Source organism: Apaloderma vittatum, unplaced genomic scaffold, assembly GCF_000703405.1.
Source record: "Apaloderma vittatum isolate BGI_N311 unplaced genomic scaffold, ASM70340v1 scaffold43279, whole genome shotgun sequence".
NCBI lineage: Eukaryota > Metazoa > Chordata > Aves > Trogoniformes > Trogonidae > Apaloderma > Apaloderma vittatum.
Window position 1 is genome coordinate 1 of NW_009736601.1, and position 23,459 is coordinate 23,459.

The following is a 23,459-nucleotide window of genomic DNA, read 5'->3' on the forward strand; positions in this document are numbered from 1 at the left end:
TTGGTTACATATTGTAACCCAAGACAACTGGAAAATTAGGAATTTTTCTTAGCTCTGTCAGCATCTTCTTTTCGTGGCGATTTTCAACAGGCGAGTTTCCTTCATGAGAAAAGGCTTTATTGTAAAGTACAGAATCTTGGCCAGCCTTTACAATCTGTTTACTTAGAACGGTGTCTGTTATACAGAGCCAAAGGAATGGAAGTCATCAATGCTGTTTTACACCAAAAGTATAAAACTGGTCATTAAAACTGGTTTGTTTAAAACTTTACCTGTGATTTCTAATGAAGCCTGTAAACTTGCATGTTTCAGTACATTCATGCTAACAACAGTTACCAGATTGTGCTCCCTAATTGTAGTCAAAACTATTTTCTGGTAGGTACAGCAGTCCTAACTGCAGTTGATTTTCACTCTTGACATCAAAGAAGCGACTATTCTAATAGAGTCTTTGATCTTTACCTCCTTGAAACTACCACCGGTTTTATTAAATCCTGGGCACACTGCCAAAAGCTGACGAGTAGCAGAGTTTATGGGATGAAATACAAGAAATCTATTACCCATTTGTGAAAATTCCATCCATTTTCATGAGAGGTCTTAAAAGATCTGCCACCATTCAGCAAAAACATGTTATTCGGCTGACGGCAATGCTAATTCTCAGTCTACTTCATGGTTATGTACAATGGATTTTGTTGATCACTACAAATGTGAAGTTTTGAAACTATTCCATTTGGCAAGTCAGTAATTTTCTTAAAAGAAAAATACTAGTTTTATCATTGCAGGCCATAACACATTGGTGTTGACAAGACATCATTATATTTTAGATGCATGTTCTTTTTTAATACCTGCCACCTTGGAGTTCTGCTATTGTATGTAAATCACTGACTGAGATTTTGCATTGATGGGGTTGAAAGTTGTGTTACATTCTCTCAAACTACAAGTTACCTGTTGGATTAAAGTGCCCTGGTATTTTCAGGTCTTGCTGTACTGTTTCTTTTTGTTTATCTATGCTTTTGTTGCAATCGGGGGTTTTTTTATTATTAACAAGAACATCATAGGGTTGTTGTTCAACAACGTAACACATGTGTTGGCTCTGTGTAACAGACCCCATTCCAAGTAAATTGGAAAAAAAAAAAAGATTTTAAAAGCTGGTAACATGTATATGGTGGGGGAAGTGGGAGGAAAGCAATCTTCATCATCACAGCTCAAATGAGCATTCCACTAATATCCTCAGTAAATCTCTACGTTAATTTTTAATCACCTTGGACCAAACACCAGCTATGTGTTCTAAGGGCCAGCATTCTGCCCATTGATCAAATTAGTAAAATACAAACTCCATTTAGACCTGCTGTAATTGGAAGCAAAACTGTTGACAGAAGTAGATTTCCATGGATCTAGGTAAGTACATGTACTTGTTTCTTCTTCGCAGTTTGCTTGTTCATGCTTTGCGTACCCCATTGACAGCATTTGCAAAGTTGCATCAAAGTTGCATTTATTTATTTCCCTAATCCCTAAATGTAAATTAAGCCAGTTTCTATATCAGGTTTTAGCAAAACTCTACAGTCACTCGAGTACATACACTTAGGGAAGGACACTGCCTATAATGTTTATTTTTCCTGATTAGCAGACTGGGCAGCCAAGCTCTGAGGGGGTGTCTGACTGGCACAGGTCGTAATGTGAATGAGTCCAAGTCATCAGACCGCCTGAGGGGAGGAGCAGGTGGCAGTCACACAGGGAGGCCACAGGGGAGTACACGATTGAGCAGCTGACCACTTTGTTTGGATTAAATTTCTAATTATTTAAAATTCCTCATTCTTTGTTTTCAAGTCCCTATCATGTTTTAGCTCTACCACAGAAAATGGCAGCAATGCTAAATTTGTTGTCGATGCTACAATCCACTGAGGCGCAAGTCTTAAGGAGTCACTCTGTGCTTGCGTGAGCTTTCATCTCTCTCTTCCATGACGGCACTGAATGACAACTCATGCTAGTGTTTAAATCTTCAGATTCCATTCTTAAGAATGAATGCATATGAATAGCATTATTCATAGAAAAAGAATTAATTTTAGGTTAAATTATTTGAATGAACAAGTCTTATCTTAAATTCTTAGCAGACTTATCCCATTATCTTAATTGCATCTGGTGTACTATCTAAATATAGCGATCTGTACGCTACAAAGATTTAGTTCAAATTCTGAAGTATTTTTAGCACAGTGCTTTTAGATATTTTCCTGTGTAATTCCAAGCCATAAAGAAAAACCCCTGAACATTTTTTTACTGCCGTGGACAATGGGCAGTCTTCAACACTATAGCAGAAGAGGGCTTAGTTCTCTCTGAATGTACACACGGTTAAGAAGTGTTGATTGATTGTCGAAGAGCCCTGGAAAAATAAATGAGCCCTTCCAAATCCCACAAAAACAAGCGGTACAGAAATGGGACAGATGGCTTTGCAAACAGCATGAACTCTCCATTGCCTTGAAAGATAAAAGCAATCTTCTGTGTACTTGTGGTGAAGGCACAGTAAGAAGTTGTTTACATCATGTGGGAACGCTTTTCGAATTCTAGAGCATAACAAATGAAATGTGCATTCTAAAAGTAACCTTGACCTTAATTTATTTTCATGTGCAGATTCCTGGGCAGTAATTTACGTATAATACCAGTTCATAATACTGCTGAAACTGTTAAGTTAATGCTAACTATAGCTAAGGTAAGTCTGGTGGCATATACTTAAAAATATTAGTTCCTCAGAGGTATATTAGCTAGGAAAAGCCAAGAACTATAAAATTGTTATTCTTCTGTAATGGATCTTTTGGTGCCATACTGACTACAATCTGTGTAATACAGGCATGACAGTTACTCTGAGTAATGGTCTGAGTCTTTAAACTACTGTTAAAGATAACTTTAAAAGCTCTTAATTGCACTTGTGAAGAGAAATTAGAAATGTAAGAGCTAATTCAGCCTTTATTTACCACTGTTAAATTAGGATGTCTTAATTTACTAGGGCAGAACCAGCATGAGATTTAAATACGTAATGATTTCAACTTCAAGTAAAAATGCCAATCTGCAAACTGTAGTTACTTGTGGATTTTAAATGATGCACATCATATATTATTCCTACAGATTCATGTGATTTATCTGTGTATCTGCAATATATCCTGTGTGCACTAACACATTATTAATGAAATCTATGTAGTGAATCTCTTTAAAGAACATTTTTCCATGAAAATTCAAACTTAGATACTAACTCTAACAGCGGTAGCAACATCTCATGTACCAAAAATAAAAAGAGGAGGTTGACTGACATGTCAGGAATCAGATATGAATTTACATTCTATGCTTTCCTTAACTGGTTATCTCAAAATAATAAGCATTAACCTATTCGGAGTATCAATAAAAGTATGTAAGCTACATCTTTGCTCGTACTTAAAATGTTTTTGTAGAACCTACTGATGTCTGGCTCAGTCTCTTAATACAGCATTAACCCAAAAGCTTTTAAGATTACTGCTGATCCTATAGACCTGAACTTGCGTTTCTATTTGTTCAGAATGTTTACACCAAACTTCAAGAGGAGAGGCCCCTGAGAAGTGATGACAGCATGTATCATAAAGCTATTGGTTGCCATTATGTTATTTCTTATTGACACAGTGCAAAGACAGTTTAATGAGCTCATCTTTTGCCAGAGAATCTCTCACTGGTATAGGACCTAAAAAATTAACTTTTTTGCCCCTGGTTAACAGATGTGGCCATGGAAGCAATCCCATCCAACTTCTCCTGAGCTACCATACCCAACTCCTGTTGAAATATTATCCAGATAATCAGATGCACTGCTGAAAGGGCTGGTTATTGTAGAACTAGTCTTGCACCTGAAGGAATACATCAGATCACCTCTCTGTACAGCTCTCCTGAGTATATATTTCAGAAGAACATGATTCGGATTTCACTGCTGCATAATTTTACATTTGTACTATTTAAAAAATAAGATGTTAAGTATTCTGTTACTCAGGAATTACTGTGTCCTACTCATAATATTTTTCTTTCCTCTCAGATAACTTCCAAGCCACAAGCAGATGACATTCGTTCTAAAATGGCAATGACAAAAGCCCAAATAATAGAAAACAGTCCAGTTTGGAAGATGCTTCAGGAGTACCAGTTGCGTTGTGGTTAATTTAGTATCTGGGGTTTTTATTCATAAATAGAGTGGCTACATCTTAAACAATATAGGATATTCTTAAAAATACAGTTACATTTCAAAAGACTATATACAACTTATGCATTTGGAATGGAAATTTGTATTAAATAACTGTACAGTGAAAAATAGCATACATTATACCATACATGTGCATTTTAAGAAAATTTTCCTAAAAAATGGTTCAACTGCACTATAGAAAAGCCAAGCCATTCTTATTTTTAGCTTGATTTTGAACTTAGGAGCTCATCTGTTTATAATAATTTCCCCAAATATTTAATATAGCTTAAGGAAAAGTTGATCATTAAAAATAAGGATGATCAAAACAATTCCAAAATATAAATTTCCTGTGTAGAAACAGGTATGTATGGAATCTTAAACAAAAGCGTTACCTGTTGCGTTACTAAGTTTTAATGTCTTGGTTCAAAGTTGATGTGTTTTTCTTTAAACCTGGTTTCGTTAGCCAGAGTGTTTCTACTATAAACTTTCTGTATCTTTGTAAATAGAGAAGCTTGTTTCTCAACATTAAAAAGTTCTAATAAAAATACCTTGAGCTTAAACAGTATTTCCTAATTAATGGTTCTCCAGTCACTTCATAAACATCTTTGTAATTCACACCACCGGTCAGCAACTATTACGTAACAAATGTTGAAAATTTACAGAAAAATAAATGCACAGCCATACCTCCTTGCCACAGCATAAGAACAAAAGGAACAACCAAACCCTTCTTTTATAGTTTCTAAACTCAAAAGCATCAAATTCTGAAGAGTACTTTAGTAAATAGGCCATCTCTGTGAATCTCATACAATAGCGAAAGAAAATAAAAGAACAGCAACAAGACTCATGAAGAGCAGCATCTACAATTCTTCTAGAGGCCACTCTAAATTGCTCTTCTTCCAAGGTTGGTAGTCTCCTTTTCAACTAAAGTCTCAAAGTCAGAATGATCTCTTACGTAGTATCTTAATTCAAATACTTCATCTGACCTAACTATTCTCATCCATTGCAGTTTTTACTTTCACTTCAATGAGTTCTTCTACTCGAGCTAGAACACTTTCTATTAAATCAAATGTGAAGAGAGCCGAGTGTAAAACCTGAAATGACAAAAGAGATTAATGTTATTTTTATTAGAAGAAATTTTTTTGCCCACTTTACATGTACATTTGTCTCCAGATTGAAAAGAAAATTTCAGTACGTCTGAATGACCTTGAAGGAAACGCAAACTCACCTGAAGCTGCATTTCTGTAGTCATGGCGGGCATCTTTTCCCCACTAACAGTTACAGAACAAACTTTGTTAGAACTGTGTGCCTCTGCAGAAGAAAATAACCAACCAGAGCTCAGGCTGCTGTTTCACATAAATATTCTTTTAATTCCAAAAGTTAATATATTAACAATTCTAGACAGTAATTGCTAAAACCCCAAAACCTAGGCATTGACCAAACGTTGACTATAGGTGCTAAACCTGAAGAGGGAGATAGTTTAAGCTGGATGCTCGCCCTCCACTTTGTATAACACGTATGACTACACTACTAAACAGCCAGTATCTGCAATGCAAAACAATTTTATAGAGCTAAAATGCTCCCTAAAAGAAAAATTACATCTCGTCATTTTTTGATAAGTTTCAAGTATTTCCACATCTAGAGACACAGCAGAAGGTTCTTTAGCTTGACTTAATGAATACAGACATGAAATACTTATTAAGAAAAGGCTGCAGGCTTTTCTGTTTTACGCAGATTACTTGCAGCTGGCAAAACTATAAGGAAAAGTCTGAAAACCAAGGGGAAAACCTCTTGCGTGCAGACCACATATTTGAAATTCAACATAATGCTTACAAAAATTATACATTGAAGAAAAAGGCTAAAGCATTTACTGTGATGAGTTAGGTGTTCTCTCCCAAACTCAGATCTCTTTTATGCTTTATTAAAAGTTAGAGAAATATAAGAGGGACTTATAAGAATTTGTTTCAGAGTTGATTTTAAAGGATCCCCTTTATAAAGATATCCACAGGTTGCCTTCAGAAAAATTCCCCTTCTCTGCCTCATACCTACTTAGTTTAAAACAACAGAATAGGGTAGGACTAGGAGTAAAAAGCTGCACTGACATTTTTGGTAGCAGAAGAAAGTTCCTTAGGCTGTCTTAATGTGGAGACCACAAAGAAACAAGAGGATCTGGCGTACATAGAGATTGCCTAAAGCACCTACAGCTTTTATGCCCTGTGGAATGTGTCTGCTTGACCCAGAGCAGAACCTGATTCTGTGTGTCAGATTAAAAAAAAAAAATTAAGAAAAATGTATCAAGATTGTAATCCTTCAGGCTTTAGAGAGAGCACCTAGGTGCTGTGTGAATTACTTCTCTTGTTAACCTCACCCCACCTAGTAAGAAACCTAAGGGCTATATATTCAGAGAGACTTAGATGCTCCTGTCTAACCTTAAAAACAAAAGTATAAATGCAGAACAAGCTTTGAAGGATTTCATGTGATATTTCTATCAGTTTTCAATAAGATGTACAAATGTGTTGAGAGATAAACAACTTCAGATTTTTCTGACCAACTATGAAAATTATTATTATCACATATAGCAATTTACTTAATTATTTGAAATTCGGAATTGTGTCAACAGTTAAATAAAACGCGATCTATAAAACTCACCAATTCTTTGTTTCCAAAGCTTCTAAATATGAACAAAGCTAAGAAAAAAAGTAAAGAACCAACCTCTTCTGTTTTCTTTCTTGTTCTTTATCTCTGCTTCATAGTGCGCTTTTGACATATTGAGTCCTACGTGCAGTGGCTTTAAAAAATTTTCCTCAATCTTGGCAAGTGTGGTCCATACACCAGTCTATTCAAAACAGAACAGAAAGGTCACAAATTAGTTTTAAAGCAGCATTGCAATGCTAAGTTTTTGAGCGTATGTTTTGAGGACTGATTTTCATAACACATTTCTATGCTGGAAGGAAAAAAGAGAAAATAATTTAGACTCATGCTTTTAAGCAGGAAAAGCATCATGATGAATATTTAAGCTCCTGACCTTCTCTCTCACATTATTTGGTGAAAATGATAACTACGGCAATGGAAACACACATTTTCAACTTGTTCTTGTAAGCAAAGCTGAAAGGATCTTGATATATTGGCGGGGGAGGCGTTAGCCACTTCTCAGGCTGGAATCTCTACACTGGGTAAAGAGTAGTTGTAAATTCCTCTACGATAACTCAGTAGCAAAATGGAGCAAATATTTAAATTCACATTCCTGAATTACTGCTCTATTGCGGTGCCAAATGAAAGCCCTGATAAGGTCTCGTCTATATCGCATTCAGTTTAAAAAGCACTGGGGGAATGTTACTGGATATGCTGCCACCCCAGCCCACAGGTTTGGCATCGGTGAAAGACGGAGGCTACAATCATGGCTCTCGGGAAGCAAGAGATACAAGATGCTCAGAAGCCAAGCTGCTCAGGGTTACCCAGCAGAAGAGGAGAACTTCTCTCCCTTGGCACCTTACAAGCCTGTAGTTACAAAACTGCTGTAGAAGGAAACAAATACAAAGCAGTCTCTGTTATCTTTAGATATAGGAGCCATTTGTATGACTCCTTTCTCCAGGCAGTATCCTCAAAGGGCAGAGTAAGGATGATAAAAGTAAGAAATAGCAATGGTAAATAGTATTGTTGATTACAGTGGAAAATTCACCAAATTTTAATGCTAAATGACACAAAGTTAACTGGTCAAATAAGAAAGCCAGTAATTACTTCCACCAGAATGGGGCTAAAAATGAAGACATAATTTTCCAGAAAATAATTTTTAAACTTGATAAATGGAAGTGCTTGTTACACAGCAATCAAAACATCTGAACTGACATGAAAGGAGGCATTTTCTTTCTGACCCACTTGCACTGTATGAAAGGAGACAGGGGAAAGTCAGGAAGAATTGGCAGGACTTAAATTTAAGGGAAAATTTCTGAAGAGGTGATGCTGTTTTCTCCTCAAACTGTCAGGACATTCTTTATGTCAGGTACTAGATGACACTGTTACAGCAATTGTGTGCTACTATAAATGTTTTATAATAATAAAAGAGGAATTGTCTCTTTTCTTACAAAGCTATGCATTTACATGCAACTGAGTGGACCATAACAAGCACGTAATCATCACTTCTTAAAACCAAGAAACAGATAAAGTCTAGCAATACTAACTAATTACATAAATAGTAATTAGAAATGCACCAATGGAAAGCTCTTTTTGCTATTCATTTCATTATGGCTTTGGTAATCAGTGCGAGCTGTATTATTATTATTATTATTATACTTAAACTAGTAACATCAGTAGGCACTTATAAAACCTGTATTCATAGATCTCAAAGTGCTCTAAAAGTAGATCAGAATTTTTTCTGCAGCTTAGAAAACAGAAAAAGGTATTCTGATATCCATTACTCCCAGTCATAATGAAAGTAAGGAACTGGAGGAGAACAACAAAATACCTTAGGACACTTTTCTGCTGGTTAGAATATTCATCTGACCATGATATTGGTTACTCCAGTCAAGAAAGGCCTTACTGTACTTCAAAACAGAAAAGCATTTTTTCTTTGAACCATCAATAATTTAAACAAATGTTTTAATGCAAAAATCAAAATATTTAGTACTACAGAGACAAGGGATACTTTTTTGCTACATGCTATAGTGGATAAAAAAACCTCCCAAATAGCATATATTGGAGGAATGGTGGAACATCATGATTCGAAAGAGCCAACAGAAGTTACATTTAGTATTAGACTAAGTAGCCATTTGGCAGTGAAATGTAAAACATAAACACCACCACTGTCTCTGCAATGCTGTAGTGACACAACCCAAGTCAGAGCGCTTATAAATCAACTGCTAGAACAAGGAATCCATCTATCGACCCAGCTGAGATTCAAAGAAGTTTCCCCTTGAGTATCCAGGAACACATTTCCATCAGCTGCAGGGGGACAGGCCTGACTGTGCACAGCATCAGCAGATCCATCACAATACTCTGCGCTGAAGAGCTGTACAGCAGCGGAATAACAAATATGCTTTGCGCTGATCTACGAGTAACAAATGTTGCTGACTGCTTCAGGCAGAAGAGAGCTAAACAAAACAGAGAATGTGGGCATTACAACTAAAGCTATAAAATCCTACTTTAAACTGAGGCAGCATAACATCATATGGGTAAATGCATAAGGGTAAGGGCAGTTTTGATTCTCTTAATATACTGCAAAGTTTAAGCACGCAGAGTACTTCTCAAATGTCTACATTCAAACCTCCAGACACAGGAGAAATGAAGGTAAAGAGGTATATACCTAGAATAAAAACTTAGGTAAACTGCAGTGGTGGACAGCAAGTTACCTTCGTGCATAAAACATTTTAGGCTCTTTCCAGTAAAGCAATGTAGCAGAAAACTGGATGGGTCCGGCCATTGTTTTTGATACTTCAGCAGCTAGATCTTACAGACAAGAAATATTTTTGATGCTAATATCTAAAGAATTTTTTAGCATGTATTCATCGTGCACTGCATAATTGCTGTAAATATAGAATACTGGTTTATATATCTAGAAACTATTTAAATACAATTATTAAATACTTTCTGAGAAAACTCCATGCTGTTAACTTTCAGCATACTGCACAAAGAGCATTTCACCAAAAGATTAATAAACTGGAATTCTTGAACTGCAAAGGTTTGTATTGTTATTACAAAGCAATCTACCTGGAGACAGTTTACATTAACAGTTAAGTATGAATGCAATCAAATTTCACCAGAATAAACATGTCACGTATCTTCTAATGTAGTTAATAAAAACATCACTTCTGAATTACTGACAATTGCAACGAAAAGTGGAAAACTCAGGTTTTTGAACCAAGGATGATAATAGTGTTCACGTGAATCCAGCTCTCAGCCCTCAGCCAATCAATCATTTTTAAATCAATTAGTACTTACCTGATTATCACTTTCACTGTCCTTAATGACTAAGTATCTCAGTAGATTTAGTGAAGCCATAATCCTGTAAATTAAAAATGTACAATTTATCATTTAGAGCACAGATTTGTATTACAGGGATAGTAATTTAAACTGTCCATTAGCCAGACACCCTAAAAATATCCATTTGTACAAAATGCAATCGCTCACCTGTCGAGCAATATAGCTTAGTCTAGAGCACCAGGGTGCAGTAACACCCACGTTACAATAGCCAACACTTTGCAGGTAAAATTAAACCTGTCAGCAGACTGGAGAACACCGGTGATCATGAGAGAAAGAGTCCTCTGAAGAGACAGAACCTTATTACAGAACTTGTAATATGTATCACTGGTGATGCAAAGTTGATTGAAACTAGTGTCACGGTTTTCTGTTACTGTATTGAATTTTTACTTTTGAGTGCTGTTTAAAATATGCCCTTTGGTTTTGTATTACCATATTTTTTAGCAGAAATTATTTATTGCTTTTTCCAGACGACCAGGTCATACATCTGGGTTTTAAGTAGGTACGTGCCCACCTGCACACTATCATCCTACTGATAACAAGATGATAAACCTAACCTTTACTCCTGATATAGGAAAAGATTTGTCTACTCAGGAGTTTTTCAGAGACATTTCAGTTATTTTTACATTACTTAATGCAAGCATTTGCAGTTTAGGTGGCTCTGTATTCCAACTCATAAGATATATTGGATTCCCATCAGCAATCTGTGAAATAGCCTCAAAAAGGCTGTGTGCTGTAAATTGTATCTCATAATTGTTATTCTTTTGTTCCTCCAATTGCTTCTGCAAAAGCAAAAACCACATATTCCTGAAGAAATAACACTTTACCAATTAGTTCTGTAATGTGACATCCAAGGCCTTATATCCTCAGGAACAGAGGAGAAATTCCTTTCGTCTTGTTAAAATCAACGTAATAGCATTGTGACATTTTTCTATATGTTGCTAGTTGAAAGCATGGTTGAAATACGTGATCGTTTCCAGTTCTAGTTCCAAATATTTAAAATACATTGTTGTCACGTCATTATTACATGACAGCACACCTCCCATTGCAGTAAGGTAGTCTGAAGTCTTTTCAAATGATTAAAAAAGGAGAAAAGCCTCTAACTGTGATTACAACTCACCTATCTGAGTTTTGCAGAAGATCTGTCTCAGCACCTTCTGGAAGTAAAAGCACTAAATCTAGAAGAGACATCAGGTGATGTCCTGTAAACCAAATGTTGTCACATGCCTTCTGAAAAACAACATTAAAAGTTTAGCTGAGTGCAAAATTTTTTAAGGGTATCTTAAATAAGTGCTGAATAATTTAACAATAATTTGGGGAAAACAGAAAAGGGGGGGGAAAATCAGACACTGGAGGCAGTATTTTCTAATTACTACATGTGATTGATGTATAAAAACTAGTCTTTTCATAATCATCCCTCGTTTCTGTCTCCATGCCAAGCTCTCCTTTTCAATCTCACCCGAATAAATTCTCTACCTCTTCAGCATGCCACCATTAATATAGTTAATGTTTGTTTAGATAAACTTAGAAAATTGTAGTAGGCACTCTCTTTTTTTTATTATTTATCTATATTGAGGTATGGAGCAACTAGCTATCCTTACCAGAGACTCTATTCATTTTGTAACAGGAGTGTCACACTTTTATTTTTTTAAACATGATCAGGTGCTTTAAGTTTTCTTTGCATTATTTCTAAACCCAGAAATGGATTGGAAAGAAAACTGAGATTAGATATGGAGATGAGAAGGGTCACTGTCTGTTAAGTCAGATCAGATGAGGGACCTGGAAAGATTAAGCCTAACTGGGCACAAAAAAATGAAATAAACTGATAGCAAAAGGAAATTGTTATTGTTGTGTCTACAGAAGAATTCTTTTTTTTCATATTCAAATTCATATGATAAAATTGTTAAATTATTTATCTTTTTGACAACTAGGGAACTCTATGTGAAAGAAATGTATTACGAGAATTCTGAAATTGCATAGTTAAAAAATTGGTTAGTAAGGAAATTTCCAAATATACTTTTAGCTCTTCGATTTTAGTGCAAGTCACTTTTGGAACAGTTTTCAGGTTTTCATCTTGTTTACCCCCGCTGATTCAACACACAGGGAAGACTATGACCCAATAAAAGGTAATTCACCACTTCCTAATATAAATTATGCATAAATTTACTATATTTTCCTGTGACACAATTTTGGTTTGGAAAAGGCTCTAAGCAGGCTAAAAAAAAGAGAGAAAGAAAATACTTAATAATTTATTTTAAATTAATTTTTCCAGCATCCTGGTATGAATGATAATAAAATGTGAAATTTAAATGGCTTAGATCTAGCTCAACCCCTTCTGAATTATTTAACATTTGTGAAACAGTGCTGTCTGTCAGCACGAAAAATAACAAAAAAATTCTGTCTGGCTGTAGCATTTGAATTATATTCAAGAAATAAAGATCTATGAGGATAAAACAAAATACTTAGTTCCTCTTTAAGAAAGAAGCATATATTTAATACTGATAGAATTCTGAGAGGGCAACTTAGTGGTGATAGCCTCACCGTTAATGATAAGTGAATCTGATCTTTTATGTTTTTAATAATGTATCCTTCCACACCGGCATGGTTGCTTGTCTTCAGTAAACACCTTCAAACAAACAAACAAAGATATTATCTCTTCGAAGCTGCCCATATAGCTGGCTCAAAACTTAACATGACATTGTGGCTTTATCTGCTAAATGGGAGTTTTACCACAGAAATTAAGATGACTGTGTAACCTGTTAACACTGGCTTATGTAAAAGAGCTGATTTTAGGCGAGGCAAGTGAAATTCATTATCTATCCAAAAGTTAACATCATAAAATTAATTTGGTTTACCAGATAGAAACTTCATCAGAAATCATTGTATCTATGCAATTAAGCTGCAATAAGGCTGATATTACACAATCTACAGTAATGTGGATGCGTACCTGAATAGTGTATGTTTTCCCTCTGCATTGAACTTGTCTATGAACAACTGCAAAATATTTAAACTCTTCTTTCTCTAAAGAAATAAAAAATGTTATCAGATTAATTCTAATTAAATAAACTCTGCACTTAACTGATTCACTACATCACATTACATACCAGATGCTCTATGGGACAAAGGGTCATAACTTTCACTAGATCCTGCAGTTAGACAAAGAAAACATGATTTATAATTACATACAGATTCCTACGTTACATTGCACTGACAAAAATCTACTCAAGACATTAGAAAACCCCAAACAAACCAAAATCAAAAACCTACAGCCCACAAAGCCATGCCTATGAGAAGATTCTCATCACAGAAATTCACACCATATTCAGAGGCTGAAATACAAGGATACTGTTCTTGTACTGTTGGGTTCAAATAAGAACGCAGTCAAGCAGCAGACTTGCAAGGAAGAGGCAAAAATGAGCAAGCATCATCCTTCTGCTAACAGCAGTGCCCACCTGCTCCAGTGGCCTGTACATACAGACACGAAGTATATTGGAATTGTCACTGAAATTTCACGCTGTAGCAGGTAGAACAGAAAGTAAATTCTGTACAGCAAGATAATGAAGATTTCAATATAATGTCACAAGTGCATAAAGGTGCATAAAGGTCCAGCAGTATGTCCTCTCTCAAACAACTAGAAGATAGCTAGATATTATTTATAATCAAACTTTAAAGATTTCTTTATGTTGCTTCTTATTACCTGAGGTACATTCAGAAAATCTCTGAATTCTAAATACTGATGGAGAAGACTATTATCTTCCATTCTCAGTAAACAGCTCTCAAACAGGTCCTGGAAGTGGAGTAAAAAGAAAAAAAAAAGCAGCCATTGTGCACATACACAAGACATTATACTTCCTATACTTCACGATAAATGCTCATTTGGATATCCCAAGTTCCTACAAATGTAAGCAATAATGGTAATTTAAACATTTAGGCATGAGTGTAAAGTTCAATAAATATGAGTGTTTGTAAGTCTGAAGAATACCTAATTAAGCCTCAAAATATTTCTGAAACTGTTATCTGATCTATTATTTGTACCTTTCTTAGAAATGGAAACTAAAGTTTTACCACAACTTAAATTGGGGAGGGGGGGAAGCATTCTAACATTGAAAATTTGATTAAAAAACAACAACTCACAAGTCCTTTAGATAACATAGATTCTTCTGTTCTAGAAAAAAAAAGAATTAAACAAGTCGTTAATTAAAAAGACAGTGTTGGTATTTCAGAAGAAATACTAGAACAGATAAAAAAAGAACTTGTCCCTCAACAATTTTTAGGCTATTTCCTATATCTAGGATCTTCACTATTCCTCTCAAAGACTTCTAGAATGAACTGGCTGATGAAAAGTTGAAAATCAGACTCCTCTCTTCAGGGCCAAAAATAACATTTTTTCCCCTCTATATTCACAAATGCTCAAAAGCAGCACCTTGTATCTCACAGATATCAAGACACTGACAGGAAAAGAACATGAAACTTTTCCCGGATGATTCCATTTGTGTAGTTCTGCAAGCCTAAGAAAAACACAGCAGAACCTGAACTGAAGGGACCAGGACGTTTTGGTTAAACTTAACCAGGAGATGGTAAGCAGTCATAATGGGAAACATCCCTTCTACAGCAGTGCCAGAAACTACTTAGTCAACACTGCAGCTCATGGAAGGTGAAATAATTGCACACATGAAAAAGGTTTGTTTTGCTTTAGAAAGCCTGACCTTTAATCAGATTGCATATCATATCACAATATATTCAAATAACTACCATCAAGAGTCTTCTCTAGCAGAAAACTAATTGTTACAGAAGTACAAGTAAATACACACTCCAACTATTATGCATGCGTTTAAAAGACCTTAATTTTGCATTTTCAGAATAAAGGTTCTAACAATTTTATCACAAGCTGAAAAAAAAAAGTAAGTGTGTTGGACAAATTTTATACTTCTTAGTAAAAGCCATCTTGTTGTGGAACTTGCCATTTTAACTCTCAGGTTTAAAAACCTCCTCTGAACTTATCTGGTATATTCAAAATTTGATTCTATGAATTACTATAAAAGGTCACACCCGCTGTCTAGAACTCTAAATACCATAAATCCTACCTTTTCAGCAGCACTTCAATATGTGTCATATTGCATTGCAGAAGATACAATGGACTAAAAGAGAAAAACTAGGTTTACATTAAACTGCATCAGATAATCTATTTGACATTAGTCTTTTTTTAAAGATTTATTAAAATATCTTTATAAAATTTGTAATTTTGAAAGACACAAAATAGTAAGCCAAATTGCTGTTAAGAACTCTTACACAGTAATTGTAAATATGCAACTGAAAATCCAATACATGTTAATTTTCAGCATGTGACTAGTTTTACCAGTTTCTTTGAAAGGACAGCTCATCTAAAATTCAACTGTAATAGAGTTATCGGCAAGACTGGACTATGTTTTTATGTATGTAACATGAGCTATATAAAAGATAAATGCATAAAGGTTGACATAAAACAAATATCAGTGAATGATAGTTTTCATTCATAACTACTCACAAATAAGTTTTCTTCTGCTCAGAAAGAATCTTCCAAGTATAGACTTACAATAAGCAAGAAAAGTAATTCTTACCTAAATACCATTGGAAAGTAATCAATACCAAAATGCTGAACAAACATCAGATATGACAGACATGCCACAGACTCTGCCGAATTCTTTTGCTCTATGTCCGCAAACTCCTGATTCTCCCAGTGTGGACTTTTGCCTTTATGATGTAAAAACACTAATGGTATCACTTCTCCTATATCCCACAAAATGTCCTGAGAAAAGAAGAATAGTTTGGCCTTTAAAAGACCTGTATACCAAATAAGCTTCAAAGCTTTAACTATATTTACAGTAAATTCCCTTTCATAGCCTAAGTATAAATCAATATAAATATTTTGTGAGTATTTGTGGTATGTACACATACACATAAAAGACCCTGCAGGAAAAGTAACTACTGTTAGAAGAATGTTACTAAGATAGCAAAGTCACATACTCAAAAGTTAGCAAAAGACAAATAAAATCACCCTGCAAAACCCCAGTTTGACTCTTCTAGCCACGATAGCTTCATGACGACATTATGCCACAGGGCCCACGTGTTTTTCAGATCACAGAATGCGCAGCGTTTTCTTCTCATTAATCAAATATGCAACACAACGTTGATCCGCTAAAGGCAAGCCCTGCTTTAAACTTAGAATCACTCTGTATGGCCTTTCTTCCCAGCCACACACACCACACCTCCTGCACACTTCACAAATATTAGCGTTTCCCCTCCTCCTCCAACATTCATGCGGATTAGGAGATGGTGTAAGTCCTGTTGTACGTACTATGAAGAAACTGCAAGACTGAGGTTAACTCACTGTTCTAGCACATCCAAAGCGAACATCCGGGACCTCTCGTTTTGGAAAATCAGGATTACATAAGATGTCATATAGTTAAAGCATGGCTGAGCATCAGTCTGCTGGTAGGAGGTGGTGAGGAACTGCCATTACATCACTTGAGGGGGGTCACTTCTTAAATTTTCTTTTTCCCAACCCAGTAATTTTTCTTGGTTTTGCCCTTAAGTTTCTCTTTCCCGTTCCACCAGGGAGCCTAAATGAATGACTGCAGTGGAGGCTTTGCTGCCATTTGGGGTCAAGCCACTACATTTGGTTATGTGCAAGCGAGGAAATATTCTATACCACACTCAAAACACTAACAAAGTACAGCTCTACTTGCTGTAACTTTATTAATCACACCTAGGCCTATTTCTTAAAACATACATGTACTGTGTATTCCAATATATGCATGGACTGTACCCGACTATCTCCTTATAAGGCTTAATTTTTTCTGCCAATTTAAAGAGAATTATCTATACCCACAATAATCTCACTCTGACAAAACACAGCTGCTATGTGAACCACTCAAAACCAGAGTAACTGCATTAGTAGCATGGAGCAGACGTGTTCCCGCTGAACTTCCAGCTATAGCACTGGCAGCAGTCAAGATGCATCAATTTATATTCCTTAATAATCAGCTGGCACTGCACTAGACACATTGAAAATTTCTTTCTGCGCAACACTTGAATTAAAGTTAACACGTAGATTTTCCCTTGACATAATACTGCAGCAAAGACAATTCTTTAGATATTTTAATAAATTCATACAGCACCAAGAAGAGGCAGTGAGAGCAGAGCAGCAGCTGCTGATGCAGAGAGCAGTCCAAACCAGTTTATCAAGGAGCAAAGCTGTGTCTGCCAGATTTGTAATTTCCAGAGATGGGACCTGGAACTGTTCTTGACCTTTATTTACCTGCATTATCTTACAGCCAATAAAGCAAGCAAAATGAGCTCTAGAACAAATTACAGGTGATGCTGAACCAGACCACTGGTTTGCAAACACTGTAATTAATTTCGACTGCACTTACTATAATTTCAGTTGCAAAATGCCGGAAGGGATGTTCTTCAATGCCTTCAAGCTGTTCAAGCTGAGCTGTCAATAATGGGTATTTCAGGCTTTTCATACAGCTGAAGTAAAAAGGGGTGAAACTAAATTACCAATACGATCACAAATACAGACCAAGAATAAAGTTTATACTCATATTAGCTGCTGCTATTCCTGATATTCCAAGAAGAAGAAAAATGTCTCCTTTAGAAGAATTCCTTAGGACTTCACCTCCAGAACATGATTATTCCCACTGTTGTAAATTTGAGAAGCAAAAAATCAGCTTTGCAGCACAGAAACAAATATTTCTTTACCGTTTCCCTGTACTAAAAATAAAATAAATATTTTTACCTTTCTTCTCCCACTTCATAAATATGTAAGGCATATTTAGTGTCTTTTCTTTTTTTCAAATACCACACTAGTTAATATAAGTTGGCAGCGTTATAAACCACCAGTAAGATGATTTATTTACTGCTCATGTAATAAATACCTGCTGTTCATTTTGTGAAGTTATAGGAAGATATTACACTGACATAAACCACTCACAATTTTAATAATTCTTCTTTCAGCTCCATGTCATTGTACTCTGATGACTTTTCCATGTTTTTAACAACCTCGTTCACAAAAGGTTTAGCAAAGTCCACCACTGCGTTACAACATTGACAGAGACCAAGTTTATCTTCTTGTATTTGTTGTTTTGTATAAGGTACAGGTAAGAGAGTAAGCTGATTCATAATCATGGCCAAAGATAAACCCACTGAGTAGGCCTTCTTATTGTGAAGTTTCAAAAGCACTGAGGGAAAGGGAAAAAAAAAAGGAAAAAAGAAAAGGAAAAGAGAGAGAGAGAACATTTTGAGACATCACTACTTCCTTTCTGTGAAGAAAAAACATGTGACTACATGAGAGCCTTCAGTTTCAGGGAAGAAGGACTGATACCTGAAATCACACAAGCAAATCCAGCAACACTAAACATCATCAGCTAGTTTAATATTCCTGTAGTTAAGATGACCATATATTTGAGAATGACAAACACTAAAGCAGTCATGCATTTCCACACGTTCTTCCTTTCTCTGTAGCACCACGATGAGGACTGAAAAAATCTGTCTTCTAGAACTAGTTTAAATGAAACAATATGAATTTATCTGACATAGAAAACTCATTTATTGCTTCACTCCTTCTGTGCCTGGCGCAACCAGAGACAGTTGCTCGACATTTCTGCCAAGATCTGACTCTAGCTAAAGCATCTCAGAACTACTTCACCTCTAAATATAATTGTCACAGGACCACACTCTTGTAAATGATGAAAAATAGGCAAATATGGCTTTTTCTACTATTAATCCCATCTAAAATCTTTTTCTAACAAGCCAATATAAGCACGAAAGTGATACCTTGTGTTACTCTGCAGAATATAATAGACTGTAAAGCCTGTCAGGACAGACGTATTCTGAAACTAATCCAGCAAAGGCTAAACTAAACTGATAAACAAATGAAAAATAGTTTAATCCAGACAACACATGAGAAACTGAATCTTACCTGTCTGCAAAGGTTGAAGCAATAACATGACAGTTTGGCACACTTGCTCTCCAGAGGTCTGCTCAATCTGCTCAAGTAAACCCAAAAAAAGTTCCTTTGGATTGCAGAGCTGCAAGAGAGGAACAATGCATGTGCTTTAATAACAACTGTCATAAGCTGAAAAAACCCGAACTATCACAAGCGAACTTCAATACAGATGTTTCTGAACATCAAGAAAGCTGATCTGAACTTCCAACATACTCTTAAAGAAAACAAATACAAAATAGTACTTCCCTACAATTTCATGGAGTGTATGTGTGCACAATTTTATGTAAGCTGAAAACACAGAACACTAAACTTGCTTTTTGTGGTCTACAAAAACCTCACAGTGCCTTAGCAAATTAATTCTTCAGAGCAGAGAGAAAAGTGTGACTTTAACTCAAGCTGTAAGAGTTAACAAGTTGTGTTTTAAGTATATGAACAAAAAAGAATTAGATTTCTATAGATTAAAACCTTTTTCTGCTACTACTGCATCAGAATGATCAGGTAATCATTGTCATACTGTATCTGCAGTGGACAAGAGGCAGTATTGCTGTGACTGCTCTGACTGCAGCAGCTGGCTAGGAAAAACTTTACAAGTTCTATCCGCCTTTTTCTTCTGGGTAATGCTATGTCTCTTTGTTTTGCCCAGTTACTAATTTCACAAGATATGTAAAGCGGTTAATTATCTCAGAGAACACTACGCTTGTGTCTACTTCAGACGAAACTGCCCTGTGAGCGTAAAAGTTATCGGAAACGGACAGAAGAAGCCAGAAGTATTCATGCCCTGTTTTCTTCAGAAGTCAGGGAGAAAATTAGGACCTCTCCCTTCTCTACAGTTATTGTATTATAACCATATATTTAAAAAACATACCTGTGCCAACTGATCTAGTATCTTCAGACAGTGTTCTCTCTTGTCATCTTCCTGTTTGTACATGAAAATACATCTAACAAGAGGAGAGATGAGATTCCAACCCATATTCTTGATGATAACCTAAAAAACAGATATTCAGTGAATAAACCAAAACTGGGCATCTTTCAAACACAGAAAGATAGTATATATGAAGGCCAAAAAAGTAAACAACACCATAATAATGTAATTGGGAATCTAACAACTATTATGATAAAGTTACACATTTGTCATATGCTGTCATCTCTCATCATACCTACAAACACAGTTGAGTATTTTGTACAGTTTTCTTGACTGTATTATTTCTACATCTAAAATGGGACTCAGTAGAGGAGCTTTGCACAAAGAAAGAACGCTTTGACAAATTATGTTTCACCTAAGGGGATCGAGATCTTCAGTTGTTACTCCAAACTCTCAAAATTCAAATCCAGACTGTCAACCTCCTGTAAAATTGCTGTCTGGGGTCAACGCACCACAGATGGTGGGTTAACCCCAGACAGCAACTAAACACTCACCAGCGGCTTGCTCACTCTCCTTCCCCAGAAGGAAGAGCAAAACAGAGAATAACTCCTGGCTCAACATAAGGACAATCTAATAAGCAAAAGACAAAAGAGAGCAAGGGGTGGGGCATGAGGGAATGACGCAAATCAACTTCCCAGAGCAGACCAATGCCCAGCCAGTCTCCAAGCAGCAGCTGCTCTGGAATGGGTCCCCATCCCCACACGTTTTTATGTTGAGCAGGATGTTATATGCCGTGGGATATCTCTTTCATCAGTTCAGGTCAGCTTTCTCAGCTGTGTCCCCTCCCAACTTCCTTGTGTACTGAGGGAGCAGAGCGAGAAAAGGAGAAGGCCCTGGACACTGTACAAGCACTGTCCAGCAATAGCTGAAATACTGGCATGTTACCAACTCTGGTTTGGTCAGAAATTTAAAACACAGCACCATGCAGGCTGCCATGAAGAAGATCAACTCCATGCCAGACAGACCAAGTACACCATTTGAAATCCGGCCTGCAAAAGAGGGCTCTGTCACCTTCTCTTAATTATGCATTTGTCCTCTCTCTTCTCTTTACTTAACTTACTGAAAAAGTTATTAATGCTTTCGTTAAGACTACCATGACTTGGTTGAAGTTACACAAGAATGTGCACTTAATAGTGTGCAACTTATTAACTATTCATACGTGCAGCCCTGCTCCACAGTGAAAGTAGCTTTCCCTTTTTAGTAAGCAGTCATATATTTACTGCTGTTAGTACACAACTACTATATAAACTTAAACTCAAACTATATATACCATACAAACTTAAACTCACCTTATTTTTCTCATTCTGAATTACTTCTAGTAACTGAGCTGCACACCCATCTTCTAGACATTTCTGACCTGCTACCTGAAACAGATTAAAATCTTCTCCTTTGAAATCAGCTTCTTCTAGAATTTGCTAGAAAGAAAATACACATGTTTAACTCCATACTTAAAAAAGCAAATAAAAATAAGAAAATCCAAGTTTTCATTTAAAAAGTAAATGGAGTGTCATTGTAACATATTTTCTTATGTGCATCACATATTCACATATTACATCACATATACATTGGCATATTATAAAGCTACCAAGAGTTACTACAGAAGAAAAAGCAGTATTTCAATAGCACTTTCTAAGCCTAGGCTACAGCATGCTGATTGGAAAATGTGCTTTCTACAATAATCTGCTAGGGTTTTGTTCCTTCAGACAGGTACTGTTGAGTACAAGAACACTTCTTGCTCCAAGAAGCAGAAGTTATCAAGCATCTTGGGATAAGCACTACAGAGAAGTCAATGAAACATGGAGGCTCAACTTAGCTGCCCAATGAGGAGTTCTGCTAAAAACTGTATTGTGTTTTGGGTTCATTCCAGTTTTAATTACAATATGTGAAGAGAAATGCACCCTGCTTACACTTGTCACTTTCACAGAAAGAAAAGTACTTACGCATCTTTGTATTATGGCTTGAAGTTCATCAACTGCCATAATGGTTTGACGTTGCTCTTCTGGCATTGAAGACTACTATAATTTAAAGAGGAGAGTATTAGGATGTATAAAGCAAAAACAAAGACTGAAAAGTAATCACATTATCAAAAAAAAAAAGCTAATATAGGAATGAGAACAACCTAAACAGACACTAAGACAAGCACTTTATTAAAAAAACAGGAGTGTAACACTATATTATTCTACTTCCCGTACTTGCAGGAGACAGTATTACAGACAGGAAAAAAACTGCATTCTATGTACAGGGAAGCAATTTTTCAGGTACCATCAGGGTCATCTCAAGAAGTCAGCAGGCCTCAGCTACTACTTGGGCATATACATGGAAAACTGCAGCTCATAGAGAGCAAGTCTGGACTCACTGGGCCCCAAGCGCAGATGCCCATGCTATGCTACATTTTCCGTGATTATTCTCATCAGAGGAGCTGCTGCTCAAGCCTGATGGGAACACGCTAACCTGATGCCAGTTAGTACCTACAGTCCAACCAACATTGCATACACAATATCATTTATTTCATTCTAGCGTCTAGGCTGGGCTAGTTCAGTGGCCTTTTACATCTAGATAAATTAATTTTTAAAACTTCCTTGCTAAAAACAACTAAGTTAAACCTATGAATAATGTTACGTAGTTTTACATAGACAGGATCATGAATAACAAAATCTAACTCGGTTATCCCATGTGAGATATCACAGCGGCAGTCATAATCTTTATAGTTTTAAGTAATGCCATGTGCCTTAACCTGGTTATATGATCGCTATGAGTGTTACTTACTTCTACAGCTGGATAATGAGGTACCGAACTATTAAAAGCCCCGAGGTCCACATCTGTACGGGCACCTCGCTGCAACGTCCTCAATCCTTCCTCTTAGGCCTGACCTCAGTTATGTCACACGGCACCCAGATAACAGCTCCCTGGATGTTTACAGAAAAACCCGGCAACTCACAAAAGCTTAAAAAGCATTTGTCTGTGAATTTTATGACTCAAACAACTCACTTTCTATTCCCGACGGCCCATTTCAACATTTTGCCGTCAGTGCAATCTATCAGTGTATCCAGCCTGCCATTCTAATTTGGTCATTAACATAGACTTTACTACCACGTGTTGTCCCGTTTAAGCTCTTCATTTCACACCAACAATCTAAACACACTTCCCAATGCTAACATTCAGAGGGCATTTTCAGCCCTCGGTAATTTTACAATGTCCTTGCTTGAAATACGCTCCGAGCACCCACCGAGCTGCTCCAGGGATTTACCAGATCGTCTCAGGCCTTAATGCTTAATCTAGTTTCTAATTAAATCTTTTCAGAGGTTTCCACGGCAAGCGGACAGCACCGAAATGATGCGAAGCCTCCTACGGCCGCTCCCCGGGGGACACTCGCCTCAGCCCCCTCCCCCGCGCGGCAGCAC

At 36.4% G+C, this 23,459-nt stretch overlaps 2 protein-coding genes across 2 annotated transcripts; one reads left to right on the forward strand and one right to left on the reverse strand.

The window, feature by feature from the left end:
• Positions 1-2,619: 2,619 nt before the first annotated feature.
• On the forward strand, positions 2,620-4,156 carry LOC104279664 (uncharacterized protein C1orf146 homolog; the record flags this gene model as incomplete). Its single annotated transcript, XM_009877024.1, has 2 exons — positions 2,620-2,698; positions 4,037-4,156. Coding segments are annotated over 2 exons (199 nt in total), but the record flags the coding sequence as incomplete, so codon positions are not given.
• Positions 4,157-5,160: 1,004 nt separating this feature from the next.
• Positions 5,161-22,064, reverse strand: GLMN (glomulin, FKBP associated protein). Its single transcript, XM_009877023.1, has 18 exons — positions 21,999-22,064; positions 21,348-21,473; positions 20,002-20,121; positions 19,110-19,218; positions 18,123-18,369; positions 17,560-17,659; positions 15,745-15,932; positions 15,232-15,285; positions 14,282-14,312; positions 13,845-13,934; positions 13,252-13,293; positions 13,095-13,168; positions 12,689-12,773; positions 11,268-11,377; positions 10,109-10,172; positions 6,887-7,010; positions 5,403-5,485; positions 5,161-5,268 (listed from the first exon to the last, which is right to left on the reverse strand). Exons 1-18 carry the CDS (start codon positions 22,062-22,064, stop codon positions 5,161-5,163), a joined length of 1,821 nt encoding a protein of 606 aa, XP_009875325.1.
• Between the last annotated feature and the right edge of the window lie 1,395 nt (positions 22,065-23,459).